This window comes from Blennius ocellaris (assembly GCF_963422515.1).
Source record: "Blennius ocellaris genome assembly, chromosome: 7".
NCBI lineage: Eukaryota > Metazoa > Chordata > Actinopteri > Blenniiformes > Blenniidae > Blennius > Blennius ocellaris.
Window position 1 is genome coordinate 29,866,145 of NC_137656.1, and position 20,508 is coordinate 29,886,652.

General features: G+C 42.7%; 2 protein-coding genes across 2 annotated transcripts in view; both read right to left on the reverse strand.

Annotated features, from left to right (window-relative positions):
- Positions 1–1,884, reverse strand: part of rab35b (RAB35, member RAS oncogene family b) — a 29,347-nt gene extending 27,463 nt beyond the window's left edge. Inside the window, exon 1 of the mRNA XM_080499859.1 lies at positions 1,617–1,884. Within this exon, the coding sequence (XP_080355985.1) occupies positions 1,617–1,668 (52 nt within the window). The 5' untranslated portion in view covers positions 1,669–1,884. The remainder of the gene's footprint in view (positions 1–1,616) is intronic.
- A 13,558-nt stretch (positions 1,885–15,442) lies between these two features.
- gcn1 (GCN1 activator of EIF2AK4) overlaps positions 15,443–20,508 on the reverse strand; it is a 55,489-nt gene continuing 50,423 nt past the window's right edge. The window contains exons 55-57 of the mRNA XM_080499620.1: positions 17,816–17,926; positions 16,917–17,138; positions 15,443–16,127 (exon numbers count right to left, since the gene is read on the reverse strand). Of these exons, the coding sequence (XP_080355746.1) occupies positions 16,002–16,127; positions 16,917–17,138; positions 17,816–17,926 (459 nt within the window). The 3' untranslated portion in view covers positions 15,443–16,001. The remainder of the gene's footprint in view (positions 16,128–16,916; positions 17,139–17,815; positions 17,927–20,508) is intronic.

Sequence of the window (20,508 nt, forward strand, 5' to 3'; positions counted from 1 at the left end):
TCCGTTTATGTTTTTCAAAACAAAATCAGACATGACCTGTCCCCAAAATACATTGGTGGTTCAGCCTGAATACACACACTTCCAAAAACAAACTAACCATTTTAGCTGCATCCTGGTAGTTCTACTCAAATTCACCCGTTCATACGCATTTACAACAAAACCATCAACACCTTCATGTATTGCTCCAACACACTGACAGACATTACTAGTGTCTAACAAAGTTTGGCAGCATTATGCCCAGAAGCCCAGATTTCCCTCCAATATAAAACATATATTTCACAAAAAGTTATGATTTCTGTTCAGAACTACCAACTTCAACCGTTTCAAGGCACCATAAGTCAACAAAATTAAAATGTCACAGAGGTGGAGTCACTCCCAAGCTCACACACATTTTGAGCATCATTATTTTGACATAATTATCTAATTTGCCTTGAACCTTTTGCTGTACTGACTTTTTAGAGTTTGCTAAACAAATTGTGAGACATAATTGATGTCTGTATGGCCTCCTCTTGAATCCTCAAGTCAACAAACATTACTAACACAAGTTCAGATGATAATCCATTTTCAACACATCATCAGGAATGACTTGTACCTAAACGCATATCAAGATAACTTATTTTCTCGGTTTTAAACTGCCTGTGGACACATTCCCCAAACTACACTGATCTCTTAACTAAGCATGACTAAAACACATTGGCAGCATAATTTCCACTGTTGTATCAACACATCAGGCAAAACCTGTGCCTAACATGGTTCAGCACGACGATCTTAAGGTCTCAAATTAACAAACATTTGCAGAAAAGGCACCAATGATAGCCGTTCTTCCAACACTATTGTATGGCTTGTGCACAAAACATTTCTCAATCCACGGATCCGAACAAATGCAACTCCTCACATGTTGTATTGCAATCAAGCATGATGTATTCCAGGTCATACTAAACTGATTAACAACAGGTAACACACTTCACACACCTACTGACCTGCTCACCCGCTTCACCTCATGCTATCTTGTGTTGCAAAACCTTTGGACCCTTTTTCTCTTACGCGAATGAAATGTATGTCTTATGCAGGTCGATACACAGTGTTCCACACATTCCCCCTCTCTTGTCACACCAGATGAGGGAAAAAGTGATGTTTAAATAACAAATCTTCAAACACAAGACTGAAGGTCTACTGTTAGCCTAGCTTGTAGCGAGCTAGCAGCTAACAGGGAAACAAACCAGACAATTTAATAAATACAGAATCAAATCTGACTATTTATCTTGTGCTTTAATGTGTGGAGCTGAGACAAACGCCCCAGCTGACTACGGTATAAACCAGTGATATTTTTTCTTAATTGGTTCAAAAAAGGACACGCCGTGAAGGTCTGGATGCGGTATCCGGCCTCACGGCTGACATGCCCAGCACGGACACATAACCTCCGCCCTGTCGCCGCCACCAGATACCGCCATTGTGGAGATTTCACGGTTCACTTCATGGCTCAACTCTAACGAAACATCAATTTTAAAGATACCGTCAAGCGATACAGTCGGGTAATAATAGCACTTCTGTTTTTGCCACTGCGAAAAAACGCGGCGCGGCCTACTTCCCGTCCCACATCCCCGGACTCGACTTACCGCTGTCACCGATGATGAGCAGCTTGAAGAGGTAATCGTAGTCCCTGGCCATACCGGTAGCTGGTGGCTCGCCCCCCGCCTTGTGCCGCTTCTTTTGCTCGGTCTGATGTTCACGACTCTCTCCAAGCTCGTAAATGAATAAATCAAATTAAAAGAAAAAAATCACCAGCCCCCAGAACCCCTGGTGTAAACGCACGCGCACTCTCGATGCTAAGAAACGGGAGCCACCCCCGAGCCGGCGGCGTTTATCTCGGGGTTTCGCGGAGTCAGCAATGCTCTCCCTCTGCTGCAAACAGCCGGAAACTTCGCTTCCTCCTCCGGTGGAGCTGCGCCCAGCTGAGCCCGGGCCTCACTGCGCAGACTCCGGTGACAGCGGCATCGCCGTCATGGCCCATTCATGAAGACCTGCGTCGGGTACCGGAGAGCAAGGAGACCGAGGAGAGCCGCACCGTCCCTCCGCTCACACGCTATCCAACAACCACCACGTCAACAAATCAAACGCACCCTTCTTTTAATTTTTAAAAGTACCTTAGTACAGGGGCGGAGTGAGGGGCCCCACTGAGGACCTATACCAGGGTTGTCATGCGGTCCGGCGGCCAGAACCGGCCCGCCACGTAATTTCTCTCTTTTTTTTTAAAGTATAAATATGAAAACTGACAGAGGCTGATCTAAAAACACTAGATTGGCAAAAATGACATTCAAAACCACCCTCGGTCAGAATTAATTAATGCAATCTGTGGAGGTCACAACACAACACCTTTCACAATAAAGGTGTCCAATTTATGTGAAGTGATACTTTAGACATGTAAACTCAAAACAATTTCCAGATGATGACAAATTGTTTTAATCCTGAATAAAAATATGATATCCAGATACAGGTGACTGAGGGTTTTTTTTTTTTTGAAAACATATCTGATTTCCTTTAATATGTAAATTTCAGAATAGACTGGCAAATTCTTGCAGTTACAAAAGGATCAAAAGAAGGAAAGACTTTAACATTTGTCCATATCTGCAGTTTAATATGTTACGTTTGACTTGTTGGTCCTCCAGAGGTCAGAGGTCCGTTTCACGAAGCAGGTTTAAGGATTACCCCAGGTTAATTAACACCGAGTTGAGGGAAATGCAGGGTTTTCCGTTTCACGATGGGAGGTAACTCAAACCAGAGGAAGCGGGGTAACTCAAGCCTGTTTCACGAAGCGGTGTAACATCAACTTCCGGTCAGTTACCGGGGCAACAGACGCTCTAGAACTAACCTGGTCGGGAGCAGGTTTTTGTCAGTGGACACGGAGTTTTGCTCTGGCTCCGCCCCCTTTCAGACGGGCACGAGATTTCATTTCCTCATTCAGCGGGGGAGTTTTGGTGAAACAGTTCTGCAGTGCCTTATTCCCCAGGCAAATTAGACGTCAACTTTATTCCCTCAATATGGAATGTGCTTTTGATAATGATCCGATTGATGAAGGCGCAGCATTACTTCGCCGAGAATTTAATATTGGCAGACAGATCATCATCAGACCAGAGATGTACTGGCATTTGCAGACACCTTCCTTTTTGAGCCGTACCGTTTTACTGCAGAGACCATTATGTACATCCACAGTTTAATCGCTCTGTACATTAACAACATCACCAGCTGAGCCTTGCCCTGACGTCATAGGAGATAGTGTGTGTTGCGCTGCGTTTCCTCGCAAATGGCAGTTTTCTGTACAATATTGGAGACGCAGAGTACCTGAGTAAGGCCACTGTATGCAGCCAATCAGAAAGGTGTGCCTGGCCCTAAAAAGGTTTTTAGCAACTTTTGTTTTCCCTGGAGAGAAACCTTCAAGAGTCATCAAGGAGGAGTTCCACAGGATTGCAGGTGAATGATGAGATCCAATAAATAAATATTAAATAACATTGTGTTAATGATATTGTGCTGCAATCTTTGAGTGGGATTAGTAATTGTCCTGTCTTTCAGGATTCCTAAATGTGATAGGCTGCATTGATGGAGCGCACATCCCCATCAAAGCTCCTTCACAAGATGAAGCAGATTTTGACAGGGGTTACCATGACAACCCCGGCTGCTGACCCCTTACCCGATGATGATGATGAGCCCATTGACTTGTCAGCTATGCAGGACAGCAGAGCTGTCAGAGACACCATAGGCCATCATCACTTCGGGGTCTGATCACCACCACCACCACCACCACCACCACCACCACCACCACCAAATAAAGACATGATGCACAATTCATTTGGTCTTTTTTATTTCCTACAAATACAAGAGCTAGTTTAGTTAATGTAGTTAGTAGTTAGCATAATTCACCTGGGACTGTACACCCACCCTTAACTTGTGCTCCAGTAGTTCAATTTACAGATCTGCATTTCCTTAGCAGGTTTTTCCATCTTCTGGAGCAGGTGGAGTCTATAGATGTGTTTTACAGATAACTGGGAGGACATAAGGAGGACATTCAATTATTACAGTTGGACATGAATTCCCCAGAATGAACCTCTGGTGTTTACTGAACATCTGTCTCACTGTCAGTCCTTGCAGTGGATGTTGAGGGACCCTCCTGCTGCTGCCCAGCCAGGCCCTGTTAAAAATAATGTGTCAATACTTCAGTGTAGACAAAATATCACTCTTTATTCCACCACAATGTTTCAGAAATGTAAACGGGATGAGAACTATCATACCTCTATAGGCCTTTGTGGATCCTCCTCTGTAAAGGCAGCAGACAGGGTTTCCTGTACTCTTCATCCTACATGAATATGTTTCAGTATATTTAAACTACCATTTTGAAAGATCTTTGGAGTGTTGCCTACTTACAAGGTCTGTTGTGGCATGAGGGGGTCCAGCAGGCAGAGAGCACCATCACAATCTGTTGGGTGACAAAAACAAAGACACGATGGGGAAATAAAGATGAACAAAAGGAGGCTTAAAGAGATATATAGGCCTCGGCATATTATATATTATGAAGGAAGTGGTATCTTGAGGGGTGAGCTCTGAAGAGGAGCTCCTCCAGGGATTCCCTCAGCCACTGGCCTCCCAACATTCTGCCTCTGTTAAAGGTGGAGGTGCTGGGCCACCATCCGTTATACTGGGCACCACCCGTTTTACATCTGCCTTCTTTCTGTTGGCTGAGTAAAGTGTGCGTTAGTTTAGCCTTAGTTATTTGACAGCACATGATATGGGTGAGAAGACATTTATGTGTTTGAAAACATCATTATGTTGGAATAAAACACCTCACAGTCCAATGGCCACTTGATATTTACTGTACAATGTCACACATGATCGAAATTACGTTAAGAAATGTATTGATTAACAATTAAATTAGCAGCGGTCTTACCCGATTGGACAATGTTTTTATATTTCACTTTCAGCTGCTGCCAAGAGGCTTCTCCCCCGCGGAATTACACCTAAAAGAAATAAATTAATAAGCTACCATCAAGCAGTATTCCCTTGCAATAATGTTGTGATGACAAAGACGTTTGAACTTACACATTCACTTGAGCAGCAATCTTCTTCCACGCCGCCTCCCTCTCTTTAGCAGCCGCTGCAACGTTGCATTTTTTTTTTTTTTATATGTTCATATTCGCCATATGATGGGATCAATACTTCCTGCTCCACTGGCGTCAAAAACTCCGCCCTCCGTGTCTCAGTTGTCATGGTGACTGGTTGAATCGGGGCTCCATTGATGTGGTCTTTTTAGAGTCGTGGTGCACGCGCTTGACTCCAGGTGAAACTACTCTGAGTTCATCAAACTGATCAAAATCCGGTGTTGTGGAACCGAAAACTCCGTGTTTTCTTTCTCAGTGTAACTCAACTCAGAGCTCGGGGTTAAGCTCAGGGCTTCTTAAACCTGCTTCGTGAAACGGACCTCTAGTTAGGGTGGATGTGGCCCCTATAGGTGCCAATTCAATTTGTTGTCGTGTTTTTCATGTGTTGTGTTTTTGAATTTGTTGTTGTGTTTTTCATTTGTGTTGTGTTTTTGAATTTGTTGTTGTGTTTTTCATTTGTGTTGTGTTTTTGAATTTGTTGTCGTGTTTTTGAATTTGCTGTTGTGTTTTTGAATTTGTTGTCGTGTTTTTCATGTGTTGTGTTTTTGAATTTGTTGTTGTGTTTTTCATTTGTGTTGTGTTTTTGAATTTGTTGTCGTGTTTTTGAATTTGCTGTTGTGTTTTTGAATTTGTTGTCGTGTTTTTCATGTGTTGTGTTTTTGAATTTGCTGTTGTGTTTTTGAATTTGCAGTCGTGTTTTTGAATTTGCTGTTGTGTTTTTCAATTTGCTGTTGTGTTTTTTCATTTATGTTGTGTTTTTCAATTTGTTGTGTTTTTCATTTGTGTTGTGTTTTTCAATTTGTTGTCGTGTTTTTGAATTTGCAGTTGTGTTTTTGAATTTGCAGTTGTGTTTTTACATTTGTTGTTGTGTTTTTCAATTTGCAGTTGTGTTTTTCCATTTGTTGTTGTGTTTTTCAATTTGCAGTTGTGTTTTTCCATTTGTTGTTGTGTTTTTCAATTTGCAGTTGTGTTTTTCATTTGTGTTGTGTTTTTCAATTTGTTGTCGTGTTTTTGAATTTGCAGTTGTGTTTTTCAATTTGTTGTCGTGTTTTTGAATTTGTTGTTGTGTTTTTCAATTTGCAGTTGTGTTTTTCCATTTGTTGTTGGGATTTTCAATTTGCAGTTGTGTTTTTCCATTTGTTGTTGTGTTTTTCAATTTGCAGTTGTGTTTTTCCATTTGTTGTTGTGTTTTTCAATTTGCAGTTGTGTTCTTCATTTGTGTTGTGTTTTTCAATTTGTTGTCGTGTTTTTGAATTTGCAGTTGTGTTTTTCAATTTGTTGTCGTGTTTTTGAATTTGTTGTTGTGTTTTTCAATTTGCAGTTGTGTTTTTCCATTTGTTGTTGTGATTTTCAATTTGCAGTTGTGTTTTTCCATTTGTTGTTGTGTTTTTGAATTTGCAGTTGTGTTTTTCCATTTGTTGTGTTTTTCAATTGTGTTGTGTTTTTCAATTTGTTGTCGTGTTTTTGAATTTGCAGTTGTGTTTTTTCATTTGTGTTGTGTTTTGGAATTTGCAGTTGTGTTTTTCCATTTGTTGTTGTGTTCAGTGAGTTGTTGTTGTGGTTTGCACTTCAGGGCCACCGTAGAACCCTGACCATAAGAACAAAACTTTCTAAACGAGCAGCTTGTCTGGAAGACATGAAGCAGTGGTCCCCAGACTATTTGGCCCCTTGAACAACACCAGAGACGCATTTAGATTTTTGTTTTCATATACAGTCAGGGATCGACATTAAGGCTTGCCCGAACGGCTGGGGCTAGTAAAAGCTTTGCTCCGGCAAGTGAATCATCTACTATATTTAGAAGTTTTTTTCCCGTCAAACATCACTTGGTATGGCCAGCAGTTCATGCCACCACAGGGCGCCGCCGTTTCTCGGCCCGAGAGTGCGATCACGTGATTCTGGCGTGAATTCCATTGATAGCATGGGAAGACGCTTGACGTGGATCGAGGCCACTATTGTCTTCCCGATTCAAGATCCCCATTCAGGTGTGCGACGCCGTGTCTTATCTGGGAAACATGCATTTTGATTGGATTGCGTCACGTAATTCCTCGGGGAAACTCCTCGTCGTCCGCCATTTGGAATTTTTAACTTCCGTAAACTTTCAGATCGTCACCTCAACCTATTGAAAACCCACTCGAATTCAATACATAGAAACAACTTCAACTAAAACAACATATTTTTGATTATTTTGACTTACTAATCCCAAAGTTTCATAACTTTTTTGGTTCAGAAAAAAGTTGAGCAGGAAGAGGAACAGAGACAGGATTTCATTTGTTATTGACCAATATAATAGAGAAAATACCTTTTTTCTGTGAAGAACTCAAAGAGGGTTATTTTGTTATTGTTTATTTCATAAATCGGGTTATTTATTTCCTGACTTTTTTTCTGTGAAGAACCCGGACAGGGGTGTTTGGTTATGTGTGGCTTTCTAGAAAACAATTTTTTACATTGAGGCACCCCCGTGATCATCACACTTTTTCTTTTTCAAACTGACGCCGGCCCCCAGCAGAGAAGTTATGTGGCCCTCACAGGAAGAAGTTCGCATAGGACATATTGTATAGGTGAAAAGAGGCAGTCCTTTATGTCAGGGGGTCCCTAAATCTTTTCACAGCCTCTTCTCTGCTCTCGCAGTCTCTGCTGCTTCACATTCAACTGTTTCTGTTGTTCCACATCTGTTTTTACCTTCATGTCCACTGGAGAAAACGTGTTTTCACCATCATGTCCACTGGAGAAAATGTGTTTTCACCTTCATGTCCACTGGAGAAAATGTGTTTTCACCTTCATGTCCACTGGAGAAAATGTGTTTTCACCTTCATGTCCACTGGAGAAAATGTGTTTTCACCTTCATGTCCACTGGAGAAAATGTGTTTTCACCTTCATGTCCACTGGAGAAAATGTGTTTTCACCTTCATGTCCACTGGAGAAAATGTGTTTTCACCTTCACTGGAGAAAATGTGTTTTCACCTTCATGTCCACTGGAGAAAATGTGTTTTCACCTTCATGTCCACTGGAGAAAATGTGTTTTCACCTTCACTGGAGAAAATGTGTTTTCACCTTCATGTCCACTGGAGAAAATGTGTTTTCACCTTCATGTCCACTGGATAAAATGTGTTTTCACCTTCACTGGAGAAAATGTGTTTTCACCTTCATGTCCACTGGAGAAAATGTGTTTTCACCTTCATGTCCACTGGAGAAAATGTGTTTTCACCTTCATGTCCACTGGAGAAAATGTGTTTTCACCTTCATGTCCACTGGAGAAAATGTGTTTTCACCATCATGTCCACTGGAGAAAATGTGTTTTCACCTTCATGTCCACTGGAGAAAATGTGTTTTCACCTTCATGTCCACTGGAGAAAATGTGTTTTCACCTTCATGTCCACTGGAGAAAATGTGTTTTCACCTTCACTGGAGAAAATGTGTTTTCACCTTCATGTCCACTGGAGAAAATGTGTTTTCACCTTCATGTCCACTGGAGAAAATGTGTTTTCACCTTCACTGGAGAAAATGTGTTTTCACCTTCATGTCCACTGGAGAAAATGTGTTTTCACCTTCATGTCCACTGGATAAAATGTGTTTTCACCTTCACTGGAGAAAATGTGTTTTCACCTTCATGTCCACTGGAGAAAATGTGTTTTCACCTTCATGTCCACTGGAGAAAATGTGTTTTCACCTTCACTGGAGAAAATGTGTTTTCACCTTCATGTCCACTGGAGAAAATGTGTTTTCACCTTCATGTCCACTGGATAAAATGTGTTTTCACCTTCACTGGAGAAAATGTGTTTTCACCTTCATGTCCACTGGAGAAAATGTGTTTTCACCTTCATGTCCACTGGAGAAAATGTGTTTTCACCTTCATGTCCACTGGAGAAAATGTGTTTTCACCTTCATGTCCACTGGAGAAAATGTGTTTTCACCTTCATGTCCACTGGAGAAAATGTGTTTTCACCTTCATGTCCACTGGAGAAAATGTGTTTTCACCTTCATGTCCACTGGAGAAAATGTGTTTTCACCTTCATGTCCACTGGAGAAAATGTGTTTTCACCTTCATGTCCACTGGAGAAAATGTGTTTTCACCATCATGTCCACTGGAGAAAATGTGTTTTCACCTTCATGTCCACTGGAGAAAATGTGTTTTCACCTTCATGTCCACTGGAGAAAATGTGTTTTCACCTTCATGTCCACTGGAGAAAATGTGTTTTCACCTTCACTGGAGAAAATGTGTTTTCACCTTCATGTCCACTGGAGAAAATGTGTTTTCACCTTCATGTCCACTGGAGAAAATGTGTTTTCACCTTCATGTCCACTGGAGAAAATGTGTTTTCACCTTCATGTCCACTGGAGAAAATGTGTTTTCACCTTCATGTCCACTGGAGAAAATGTGTTTTCACCTTCATGTCCACTGGAGAAAATGTGTTTTCACCATCATGTCCACTGGAGAAAATGTGTTTTCACCTTCATGTCCACTGGAGAAAATGTGTTTTCACCTTCATGTCCACTGGAGAAAATGTGTTTTCACCTTCATGTCCACTGGAGAAAATGTGTTTTCACCTTCATGTCCACTGGAGAAAATGTGTTTTCACCTTCATGTCCACTGGAGAAAATGTGTTTTCACCTTCATGTCCACTGGAGAAAATGTGTTTTCACCTTCATGTCCACTGGAGAAAATGTGTTTTCACCTTCATGTCCACTGGAGAAAATGTGTTTTCACCTTCATGTCCACTGGAGAAAATGTGTTTTCACCTTCATGTCCACTGGAGAAAATGTGTTTTCACCTTCATGTCCACTGGAGAAAATGTGTTTTCACCTTCATGTCCACTGGAGAAAATGTGTTTTCACCTTCATGTCCACAGGAGAAAATGTGTTTTCACCATCATGTCCACTGGAGAAAATGTGTTTTCACCATCATGTCCACAGGAGAAAATGTGTTTTCACCATCATGTCCACTGGAGAAAATGTGTTTTCACCATCATGTCCACAGGAGAAAATGTGTTTTCACCTTCATGTCCACTGGAGAAAATGTGTTTTCACCATCATGTCCACTGGAGAAAATGTGTTTTCACCTTCATGTCCACTGGAGAAAATGTGTTTTCACCTTCATGTCCACTGGAGAAAATGTGTTTTCACCTTCATGTCCACTGGAGAAAATGTGTTTTCACCATCATGTCCACTGGAGAAAATGTGTTTTCACCATCATGTCCACTGGAGAAAATGTGTTTTCACCTTCATGTCCACTGGAGAAAATGTGTTTTCATCTTCATGTCCACTGGAGAAAATGTGTTTTCACCTTCATGTCCACTGGAGAAAATGTGTTTTCACCTCCATGTCCACTGGAGAAAATGTGTTTTCACCTTCATGTCCACTGGAGAAAATGTGTTTTCACCATCATGTCCACTGGAGAAAATGTGTTTTCACCTTCATGTCCACTGGAGAAAATGTGTTTTCACCATCATGTCCACTGGAGAAAATGTGTTTTCACCATCATGTCCACTGGAGAAAATGTGTTTTCACCTTCATGTCCACTGGAGAAAATGTGTTTTCACCTTCATGTCCACTGGAGAAAATGTGTTTTCACCTTCATGTCCACTGGAGAAAATGTGTTTTCACCTTCATGTCCACTGGAGAAAATGTGTTTTCACCTTCATGTCCACTGGAGAAAATGTGTTTTCACCATCATGTCCACTGGAGAAAATGTGTTTTCACCATCATGTCCACTGGAGAAAATGTGTTTTCACCTTCATGTCCACTGGAGAAAATGTGTTTTCACCTTCATGTCCACTGGAGAAAATGTGTTTTCACCTTCATGTCCACTGGAGAAAATGTGTTTTCACCACCATGTCCACTGGAGAAAATGTGTTTTCACCTTCATGTCCACTGGAGAAAATGTGTTTTCACCACCATGTCCACTGGAGAAAATGTGTTTTCACCTTCATGTCCACTGGAGAAAATGTGTTTTCACCATCATGTCCACTGGAGAAAATGTGTTTTCACCATCATGTCCACTGGAGAAAATGTGTTTTCACCTTCATGTCCACTGGAGAAAATGTGTTTTCACCTTCATGTCCACTGGAGAAAATGTGTTTTCACCTTCATGTCCACTGGAGAAAATGTGTTTTCACCTTCATGTCCACAGGAGAAAATGTGTTTTCACCTTCATGTCCACTGGAGAAAATGTGTTTTCACCTTCATGTCCACTGGAGAAAATGTGTTTTCACCTTCATGTCCACTGGAGAAAATGTGTTTTCAGGTACCAGTATGGTTCCTCACTATTTGTCTTGTGGAAGAAGAAGCCCAGCGGCCAATGTGGCTGGACTTGTTGTTGTTTTCCACAAACAATGTTTGTTTGTGAGCGACTCTTCACCAAAGAAGCTTCCAGAACTACGGTACTTTGAAACTGGACTTCCTCAGAAGCTCCTCTTGAAACCTGCTGCTATTCCCACAATAAAAGACTAAGGAGGGCCGAGATGTGTCAGTACATTACTACAACTACCAGCTGAGCTGCTGGCTACGTCACCCAGGGGGTGGAGGAGGCGGCTGTGGGCTGGGCTGCAGTCTCCGTGAGGGTGGAGGAGGTGGAGGAGCTGAGAACCACCATCATGAGGTGACGTCAGCTCAGTCCAAGAAATACTAGAATTTCACTAGTTGTGAGTGTTTCTACTGGATCACCTACATTATTATCCACATGAGCAGAGGAGGGACTGTGGAACATGGAATATACACAATATGGTCCTTTAATGTCGAGGCCTGACTGTATATGAAAAAAAAAAAATCAAACTGCGTCTCTGGTAGTTCAGGGGCCGGGCCGAATGTAGAGGTGAGACGTAGTTTGGGGGACCGGTGAGTTAGGGAGGCTGAAACAGTCTCTACTTTTAAGGCAGGACTGAAAATGTTTGTAATTATTAAAGCTATCAGTTATGGCTGCTTCAAACCTCCGCCCCTCTCTTTACCTCTCTCTCTCTCTCTCTCTCTCTCTCTCCTGACCTCAACCAGGGTCGCTTTCCCGGCGAAGACCCAAATCAAGGTTTACATCCTGGAGCCAGAATCTGTCTCTCCCCTCCCCTCCCCTCCCCTCCCCTTCCCTCGCCTCCCCTCCCCTCCCCTTCCCTCCCCTCGTCTCGCCTCCCCTCCCCTCCCCCCCTCTCCTCCACCTCTGGTTTCTACAAAGGTTCTTCCTGTTAGTGGGAGTTTTTCTTTCCACAGTCGCAAATAAACCTGCTGCTCATTTGGATTCGTTGAGATTTTCTATTTACTCTGTGTTGTATTTGGTGCTATAGAAATAAAGTTGAATTGAATTTGCAGCCAAACACCAAAAACCCACACTCGGAATATTAATATTTTCTGTCATATTCTGCATATCTTAATACATTTTGGAAAAACGCTATATTAAATTGTTTCAGACATGTGAAAACCATAGTATGAAACAAACAAACATGTTTTTCTATGGTTAAATAATCATATATCCAATTTTAGCCCAGTATTGACGGTTACATTTATCATCCATTAATGTTGACTACTGTAAAGTATTTGTGCATTTCTACTTTTTTAAGACTGACGAGTGTGTTTCTATATTTTTACTACATTATTGTTGTTTCATGACTCTTTTTGCATTGATTCATAGGTTATTGTTTTAATCCTTCTGATATTGGACCTATTTTCTATGTAGTGTCTGATATTTTAGTACCAAGCGTCTCGTTCTACTAGTACAGGATGTTTGTGTGTGGTGTTGTTCTGAATCTCATTGTTTTCTTTCGGCCAGTGTTGCTTCTGACTTGATGCTTCCATGTATGGAGCTTCTGGTCGCTTCCTGCTTCATTTCTACATGATTTTGAAGTCATTGTCTTACAGAATTTGTTTTTAGTCATTTTACTTCTGAAATTGTAAAATTTTACATTTTGCACATTATTCTTGGCTTCATGTAAAAAAATGTTCTGTTCTGTCCTTTTACATTAATTCATTGAGCCCCCGTTTCTTTTTAACAGCTTTTACATCACATTCTGACCGTTTTGAGGCCCATGTGAATCACGCCGTTTTGTTTCGTCATCTGTCGCCGTTCTCTTCTGAATCTTACCATCGTACCTGTTTTGTGTCTTCGAGGGCCAACACCGTCTTTTTGTTGCTGTCCATCACATTGTGTCTGTGACAAGTCTCATTATTTCTAATTGTCTGTTTTGAGCCTGTTGGTAATTTGTCTCCGTGATCATCCATCCGTTTAAAATGTAAAATGTTTTGACTGAGTTTTGTTAGAATGTGAGTTTCGTATCACTTCTGAGTTTCATGTTGGTCCAGCGTTACGTGATGTCCGTCAAGAAGGTGCTACATCAGTAACCATTTGCATTTCTGCTGACTTTGTCTTGACTTACAGTGGGTACGGAAAGTATTCAGACCCCCTTTTCTCACTCTTTGTTCAATTGCAGCCATTTGCTAAAATCCTTTAAGTTCATTTTTTTTTCCTTTTAATGTACACACAGCACCCCATATTGACAGAAAAACACAGAATTGTAGACATTTTTACAGATTTATTAAAAAAGAAAAACTGAAATATCACATGGCCATAAGTATTCAGACCCTTTGCTGTGACACTTGTATATTTACCTCAGGTACTGTCCATTTCTTCTGATCATCCATGAGATGGTTCTACACCTTCATTGGAGTCCAGCTGTGTTTAATTCTAATGATTGGACCTGATTAAGGAAGCCACACACCTGTCTATATAAGACCTTCCAGCTCACAGTGCATGTCAGAGCAGATGAGAATCATGAGGTGGAAGGAACTGCCTGAAGAGCTCAGAGACAGAATTGTGGCAAGGCACAGATCTGGCCATGGATACAAAAACATTTCTGCTGCACTTAAAGTTCCCAAGAGCACAGTGGCCTCCATAATCCTTAAATGGAAGACGTATGGGATGACAAGAACTCTTCCAAGAGCTGGCCGTCCAACCAAACTGAGCAATCGGGGGAGAAGACCTTGGTGAGAGAGGTAAAGAAGAACCCAAAGATCACAGTGGCTGAACTCCAGAGATGCAGTGAGGAGATGGGAGAAAGTTCAAGAAGGTCAACCATCACTGCAGCCCTCCACCAGTCAGGGCTTTATGGCAGAGTGGCCCGACGGAAGCCTCTCCTCAGAGGAAGACACATGAAAGCCCGCATAGAATTAGCCAAAAAACACATGAAGGACTCCCAGACTATGATAAATAAGATTCTCTGGTCTGATGAGACAAAGATAGAACTTTTTGGCCTTAATTCTAAGCGGTATGTGTGGAGAACCAGGCACCGCTCATCACCTGCCCAACACCATCCCTACAGTCAAGTGTGGTGGTGGGAGCTTCATGCTGTGGGGGTGTTTGGCAGCTGCAGGGACAGGACGACTGGTTGCAATTGAAGGAAAGATGAATGCGGCCAAGTACAGAGATATCCTGGACGAAAACCTTTTCCAGAGTGCTCAGGACCTCAGACTGGGCCGACGGTTCACCTTCCAACAAGACAATGACCCTAAGCACACAGCTAAAATGACGAAGGAGTGGCTTGGGAACAACTCTGTGACGGTTCTTGAATGGCCCAGCCCAATGGAGCATCTCTGGAGAGACCTGAAAATGGCTGTCCACCAACGTTCACCATCCAACCTGACAGAACTGGAGAGGATCTGCAAGGAGGAATGGCAGAGGATCCCCAAATCCAGGTGTGAAAAACTAGTTGCATCATTCCCAAGAAGACTCACGGCTGGATTAGCTCAAAAGGTGCTTCCACTCAATACTGAGCAAAGGGTCTGAATACTTATGTCCATGTGATATTTCAGTTTTTCTTTTTTAATAAATCTGTAAAAATGTCTACAATTCTGTGTTTTTCGGTCAATATGGGGTGCTGTGTGTACATTAGTGAGGAAAAAAATTAACTTCAATGATTTTAGCACATGGCTGCAATTTAACAAAGAGTAAAAAATTTAAGGGGGTCTGAATACTTTCCGTACCCACTGTATGCCAGCATATTGCAGAAATCCTTAATCCTAATCTTTAATTTTTAATCTCATATTTGGTATACTACTTTTTGTGTCTCCTTGATAGTTTTTGTCACCTTCTGATAATGTCTTATTGGAGTTTCACTCAACAAGTCCATAACAACACAGACATAATGGACTATTACCAACATGACATAATAAACTGTCCCTTTATCAACACTAATTGTAGGTCATGGATTACATGTAAACAATATTAATTATAGACACATTAAATATGATTGCATGTTTCAAACGTGAAGATTGCGCCCATAATTGAAATGATCTCAAGTGCCAACAAACATTCACACACGTTATGAAATCAAGATCCGTTTATTCTGTATTGCCTTTTTACAATTGTGTCACTGACATCATTCACATGGTTAAGTCACATGATCATGATTGATTGATTTCCTGATAAGAGGCCGAATTCTCCCCCAAGCCACTCACACACGAGCCAAATAAAAGTTAAATGTTGATATTTTTTTTTTTTTGTCAAATGTCACAAGAGGCATTTTCAATGCTTGAAATAATGTTTGGTAAAATAAGTAGCAAAATATTGGAATATCAAAACTGATTTGGCATTGTGTATTTCTAATGCAGTTCATCCTTCTGTTAGAATATCTGCAACGTCGCCAGATAAAAGAAACTAGTCATACATTGGGCTTTAAGGCCCTTAAAACAACAATAGGGAGTGAGAAAGAAAAAGAAGCAAGTACAGTATGTAGGGACCCAGTCAGAACACGACTGGTGTGAGCTGGAGGGGAGCAGGCCAAGTGTGACGAGTGTGTTTGTGGTTCTCACACTCCCAGGATTTGGTTGGTTCGTCAGTGGCCCTGCAGGGGGACGTCTGACGGTTTCAGTCCTGCACCATTATGTTAGGATGGTGTCGTCGATCTCTTCATTGGAGTCTGGCGCACTGGAGATCTTCTTCAGAGAGCGCCGCTGACACTCTGACAGGAGGTCGTTACTGGCAGAGTCCAGAATGGCCGTCATGCTCTGAAACACAGGGGGGAGAGGAAGTTCAGCCCTTTTCAAACTGACAATCCTCACACACACTTTGAGTGTGTGTGAGCGATCAACATGTAGATTTTCTCCAGTCGGTATCAGACTGGCTGTGTGAACAGTGAATGTTGACCAGGCTATATATTATATGACATCAAATTTCATCATTATATTTTATACTGCTTAATGCATTAAATACCAGCATGATTTAGGCTAAATGATTCATTTGTAAATTGTTGATATTTTGACTGAAATAGTTTGTATTTTAAAGTAAAGGTATTTAATATGTTGCATACTTGTTAAATTGATTACTATAATTGTGATGTCATATTTCTGTAATTTTGTTCGATTGAAGTGTTTATTTATTTCATCCTGTATAGTTACACTGGTGTTTGTTTGTTTAAGGTTTTTCCCCTGCTTAGAATAGATGAGGGAAAGAAATGAACAGCCTCCTCATTTGGGAGTGACTCCCAGCAGAAGATGTTCAGGAGTGTGAGAAGCGTGCACACACAACGCCAGGACGCAACACTCACCTTCTACTAACCTCAACGTGTCTTTTGAGAGAAAACATGCAAAGATTCCTACATTTCATACTTTACTGTAGAGGAGTTGATTACTGCCTCATATAAAATCAACAATAATGACAATAATATTAAAGCAAACAGAGCTCTGGTGTCGGCAGGTATCCAAATTCAGGTATGGAGATCGGATCGGAAGTGGTACGCTCAGCAAATTAGTCAAATGCCAACCGCCGAAACACGTCCGTGTGTCTTTTGCGCTCACCTGCATAACCTCGTCTCCCTGGCGCAGCTGCAGCAGGTTGACGATGGTGTGCTCGCTCTGCGCTCGCACTGTGGTGTTCTTGTCCTTGGTGTTGTCCAGCAGACTCTTCAGCAGCGGCTTGATGAGGGCCACGTCCACCGAGGGTGGCGCCGGGTCTTTGAACACCCACCACACCACCCGCTCCGACACCAGCCGGATGTCGCTGGACTGGTTCTGCATACACTGCGGAGAAGCAGACGCCAAGAGGTAAAGACCAAATAAATCCAACCACCACCAGCATTCAGCACCCTGTAAACAAAGTCAGCAAATTCTTCAGAATCCAGTGTTTGACGATTCAGTTCGAAAATGATGGCATGAGATAAAATTTTGTTCAAATGTTATGTCAATACTTAAAGGGGTCATATTATTCAGCTTTTCAACACTTTCACATGATCTAATTGGTCCAAAAACATTGTATTTAAAGTTTATTGCCACCAAATCCAGCATTTCCTTCATTTTCGCTCCATTAGAATATTGGATCATTGGAGCTGCATTCAGAATCTGCTGTGTCTGTGTGAGCTGGACTGGCTCCGCCCCCACACACACACCCATCTTGGGAAGAGGAGGAAGGACTTCCTCTCGTGGTGCCATGTGCCAGAGCAGAGCTGCCTAATTGTGGAGGAGTCAAAGGGAGGAGCCTACCTTGATTGAGATTGGCTGAACCCCGATGGCACTACATAGGGTTTGATTTCTGATTGGCTGGTTGGAGCAACACACTTTTTAAAAAGTAAAACAACCTTGTGAACCATTTTTAAAAAGATGGAGAACTTTTGTCGGGTAAACAAACCCCCAAGACGTGAAGAAAGTTTGAGCTTTTTCACTTGAAATCAGAAGAGGAAGTAGCAGAGTACGGATGTTACCTTAACAAACTGTGTGATGAACCGCTGGGTGACGATGCCGACGCCCTCCGTCCTGCAGTGATGCCTCATCAGGAAGCCCAGACCTCTGATGCCACTGGTAGCGATGGGAATCTGGAAAATAACAAATAAAAAAATGCAGGAAAGAGAAGAAATCCACTTATATTTTCATCTACAGTGAAGCAACTGCAGTCCCACATTCAGGGAATAATAACAGCCGTTCACTATTATAGCTCTGCATTTGGTCTCCACCACCTCGTCAAACAATCTTGAAAGGTGCAAAATGCAGAACAACTTTAACGTTTAAATTTAAAGGTTACTATGGCTTAATTTTACTGGTCTGGCTCATTAAAGACGAAATTTTGTTCGTATTTTTGACCCCTGAAATAAAATGTCTTTGACACCTGTGCTGTAATTTGTTGGATAAAGTGGAACTAATGCGTGTGTTACCAAATGTTCCCACATGGACATCTATTGTTGCGCACCTGAAGGCTGGAATTAATGAACAACACGTTAAGCACCTTTAAGCACATTTGCCTCTCCCGTATAACGTTAAGCCTGATAACGCAAACGTAACATGGTGTCAGAAGAAAACAGACAATAATGAGTGTGGAGGATGCGGCGTAAAGGCAGAATAGACGGCGGAGCTCGAGGCCCCAAGCAGGTTCGACTTTGCAAAAGTCTTTGAGTGGCCAAGATGGCTGAAGCGGTTTGAGCACAACAGAATAGCGTCGGGACGAGATAAGCAGTCTCAAGTGTTTAAGTAAACAGCGACATGTATGCTGCCAGTGACGATGCAGAGGACATTTTAAACGTCCTGCCACTGACTGATGCTCAGAAAAAGTCATACGATGCAGAAACAGTGGCTTTCACGACTTGTGTGAGCAAGAGGAATGTCATCTTCGAAAAAGCACACTTCAACCGGAGGTGTCAGGAGCCCAGGGAAAGTGTGGAGTCCTTCATAACAGCAGTGCACACGTTGGCCGAATACTGTGAGTTTGGTACATTGAGAAATTAGCTTATACAGGATTGGAAAAAGCTATGACGAAAGTGAGACAAAGTGAAACAACAAAAAGACAACAGCCAGTCCGAAGGGGGGGGGGGGGGGGGGGGGGGGGGGGGGGGGGGGGGGGGGGGGGAGAGAGAGAGACAGAGACAGAGACAGAGACAGAGAGAGAGAGAGAGAGAGAGAGAGAGAGAGAGAGAGAGAGAGAGAGAGAGAGAGAGAGAGAGAGACACACCTTACACACTTGCCATCCTATCCAGAGCAAAGGTATTCACAAAACTGAACGCCACCTCTGGGTTTTGGCAGATTTTGCAAGCCAAGGAAAGCCGGCATCTCATGACCTTCATCACCCCTATTGGCAGATATGCCTTCAACTGCCTTCTTGGCATGTCATCTGCTCCAGAACACTTTCAGCGTAGCATGTCCCAAATGCTGGAGGGGTGTGAGGGAGTAGTTTGCCATGCTGATGACACTGTAGTGTTTGGAGATGATGTGCAGCAGCACAACGAGAGGCTACACAAAGTGCTACTGACTCTTCAGAAAGAAGGACCAACACCGAACGAGAAGTGTGAGTTCTCAAAAGACAAAATCATGATTGTTGGACACTATGGGGCTGGCGTGTCTCCAGATCCAAACAAAGTCAGAGCAATCATGGAGATGTTCGAGCCGACAGACACAGTCAGCGTGAGGAGAGTAATGGGCATGGCCAACTATTAGGAAAGTTTCTCTCTCATCTCGCATCTTACATGAAACCAATAAAAGACCTTCTCAGTGAAAAGAACGAGAGGCACTGGGAAGCCCTACAGAGGGATGCTTATCAGAAACTGAAAACTGAGCTGAACTGAACTGGGTTCTTGCACCCTACTCACGAACAGCTACTAGTGCACCCTACTCACTAACAACTACTACTGCACCCTACTCACTAACAACTACTACTGCACACTACTCACCAACAGCTAAGACTGCACCCACGCAATGTTGCAGAGACGAGTCAGCCACGACAGTCTCTACACATCCAGAGACTTAAGGAACTCTGGGCGAATCTCATCCACTCCCGGTGCCTTGCCACCGAAGAGCTTCACAACAACCTCGGTGACTTCAGCTTGGGTAATGGACGAGTCCACCTCTGAGAACCCAGCCTCTGCTTCCTCAACGGAAGACATGATGGTGGGATTGAGGAGGTCCTCGAAGTATTCCTTCCACCGCCCAACGATATCCCCAGTTGAGGTCAACAGCTCCCCACTTCCACTGTAAACAGTGTTGGTGAAAAACTGCTTTCCCATCCTGAGGCACCGGACGGTTTGCCAGAATTTCCTCGGGGCGACTGATCGTCCTCCTCCATGGACTCCCCGAACTCCTCCCAGACCCGGATTTTTGCCTCCACCACAGCCCAGGCTGCGGCTCGCTTGGCCTGCCGGGGCTTGTCAGCTGCCTCGGGATTCCTATGAGCTAAGAATTCCCGATAGGACTCCTTCAGCTTGACGGAAGTTGACAGTTGACAGCTCTGCCCCTCTCTTTACCCGAGTGTCCAAGACACGCGGCCAGAGATCAGATGACACGACCACAAAGTCTATCATTGACCTCCGGCCTAGGGTGTCCTGGTGCCATGTGCACTTATGGACACCCCTGTGCTCCAACATGGTGTTCGTTATGGACAAACTGTGACTAGCACAGAAGTCCAATAACAAAA